Source organism: Penaeus vannamei, chromosome 9 (genome assembly GCF_042767895.1).
Source record: "Penaeus vannamei isolate JL-2024 chromosome 9, ASM4276789v1, whole genome shotgun sequence".
Taxonomy (NCBI): Eukaryota; Metazoa; Arthropoda; class Malacostraca; order Decapoda; family Penaeidae; genus Penaeus; species Penaeus vannamei.
The window spans coordinates 29,641,290-29,643,789 of record NC_091557.1 but is presented as its reverse complement, the minus strand read 5'-3'; the positions used below and the strand labels follow the sequence as shown (position 1 = coordinate 29,643,789).

The 2,500-nt window shown below is 35.2% G+C and overlaps 1 protein-coding gene across 5 annotated transcripts in view; it reads right to left on the bottom strand.

Moving 5' to 3' along the window:
• The window catches only part of 5PtaseI (inositol polyphosphate-5-phosphatase A), a 45,215-nt gene that overhangs the window by 11,689 nt on the left and 31,026 nt on the right, over positions 1 to 2,500 (bottom strand). For all 5 annotated transcript variants that reach the window (XM_070125532.1, XM_070125531.1, XM_070125535.1 and 2 more), the window contains 4 exons: positions 2,228 to 2,312; positions 1,139 to 1,303; positions 774 to 962; positions 93 to 152 (listed from right to left, as the gene is read on the bottom strand). In XM_070125532.1, coding sequence (XP_069981633.1) covers positions 93 to 152; positions 774 to 962; positions 1,139 to 1,303; positions 2,228 to 2,312 — 499 coding nt within the window. The remainder of the gene's footprint in view (positions 1 to 92; positions 153 to 773; positions 963 to 1,138; positions 1,304 to 2,227; positions 2,313 to 2,500) is intronic.

Below are 2,500 nucleotides of genomic sequence, written 5' to 3'. Positions count from 1 at the left end.
TATCATTCTTATCATATGCAAAGACAGAAATGTAAAACTGAACTAAACATAAATAATGAGAGAAAAGACTTAATGTTAAACACTGAACTGACCTTGTGATCACCCATTGTCACATCCAAGCCAATGAGATTGTATGCTACCTTCCCATTACTCTGAAAAGGTAACAGGAAGTGAGTGTTATCCCTAGTAAATAAACTCATTAACATATATATACAAGTATTATTATAAATATAAAACACTATCTGTTTAGAAAACTTACAAGAATAGCTATATACATAAATCACCAATAATATAATTGCAGCTTAAACTACTTCTGTACTTAAGAATCTCCTTTTTGATATATCTGCTTTACCAATCAGTGTTGAATATTCACTACTTACAACACAGTAATTGGCTTTTACAGTGCAACCAGTTTCATAAACCAGTGCACAAACTCTGTTTATATATATCATAATTAATCTTTTTATTGACTGTGTTGGATGTTCTGAAAACAACAAAAACAACAACAGAATACATACAGTGCAGGCTGTCTGACTATAAGTCCATCTGTGTCTCTCACTAGTTTGCAACTAATCAAAATTAATTTGGAAGCAATAGTGACCTATTACACATCATATAAAAAATGATGCATGAGAACTACAAAAGCTGCTTATGTTAGTAAAAAATACAATATGCAATATCAGAAAAAAATACTGCAGACAAACCCAACAGATGCCTATAAAAATTAAATGCATGCTCATAAAGAGAAATATATCAAATCCCTCTCTACTCACTGAATCCACTAGCTTTTTGGCTGCTTTGTCGAGGATGATCCTGTCACACCAAGAGGGACACCGGGTCTTCATGTAGTGTGAGCCATTGCCACCAGCACCTTCCTCAAATGGATAACTTGGAGGGAAGTCGATTGGAAACTCTGTTAATCTTTCCTTGAACTGATCAATTTCCTGATCAAACTCTTTTAGCTGAAAAATGAAAATGACTGCTTGATTAACAAAGAAGAATGAGAGCCTTAGACCAAGTATACCGTTAATATGTGCATTTTAGTGTGCGCTTGCATGTCCTTCCTATAACATTAGGAAAGAAAGGAGAGGGAGGGGGTGGGGGGATGGAATCACAAACAGATTACTCATATGCGTACCAAGCTGCCGTTATCCTTGAGAAATATTGTGTCGTGCTCTGAGTGCCTGAAGGTCTTCTTAGAAATGGTTAGCTGCAACTTGCCCTTGTTGTCCTTGTACTCCTTTGCCTTCTCACCAGTGTTGGGCAATTCGGCATCCTCTGGTGTGCACCCATTTGTCAGCTTCTGTTGGTGCAAAGAGAAGGAGAGTGGGGTTAAATCCCTCTAGGTTCAACACAAATAAACTAGATAACTTATCAGCTGCTTATTTACCTTTCACAGAGAATACTTATTGGGAAAGAAAGAATAAAGAAAAGGGGAAAATGGTAATACTCTGCAGAATAATGAGATGAAAATAATATGAAAAAAAGAAAAGAAAAACTGCAGTCTATAGATAACTTATCAGCTGCTTTCCCTAATTTAATTTCTGAAAAAGAAGAAGAAGAAGAAGAAGAAAAAGAAGAGAAAGAAGAAGAGCAATAACTATTATCCCATTGCCTCTGAAAGAATTTGGGGTGCCCTTGGCCTCCTCTCTAGGAGGCATGTGCAGCTGACTTGGTTTGCCCCCTAGGCTTATTTCACACTCAGCTACTGCTTTGTGGTTGCCACACTGCACTGAAGTTGTTAGATCAAACATGTAGAAGCCTGATTGTCTGCCATGTGACAATCTGAGTAACTAATAATGACCACATAAAATGTAATGAACCCATCATAGCTACAAGACGTGAAAGACTGTCATCCATAGCTGTGACCGAGATATCCATGATGGAAAAAGCATGTCATGCAGAGCCATAATCAAGTAAGCCATGGTGTGAACCGCATGTCAACTAGTGGCATTGGATTAAGCTCTTGGAGAAATTCAATACTTTAAAGAACAGGAAAATAAAGTGGAAAAAAAGAAAGAAAGAAAGAAAGAAAAAAATAGAAAGGCTAGAACAAAATGATGACAAAATGTGAAAGAGGAAATACAGCAAACATTACAGGAAAAAAAAAAAAAAAAAAAAAATATATATATATATATATATACACACAACATAAAATAATAATAAAAGAATAGATATCTTCTAGCTTTCTGCCAATCTCAAGAATACTTTAGAAAATAAAACTCACCTGCACAACCCCATGAGTGTTCACTCTAAAGTTGAAGTCACCAAATATGAAGAGAGGAACATTTTCAAAGCCATCATTGTGGAATCTGTAAAAAAAAGTATGACCATAAAAATCTAGAAATCTACACATCCTTTTTTTTTTTTTTACATCATCATCATTGCTATGTAACCTATAATAAAATATTTTACCACATGATCTAGATGCTGGAAGAAAGAAAGTGACACAAGAAGTTACTAGTATAAATATACACTATAAAGTCTTCCACACTCTATG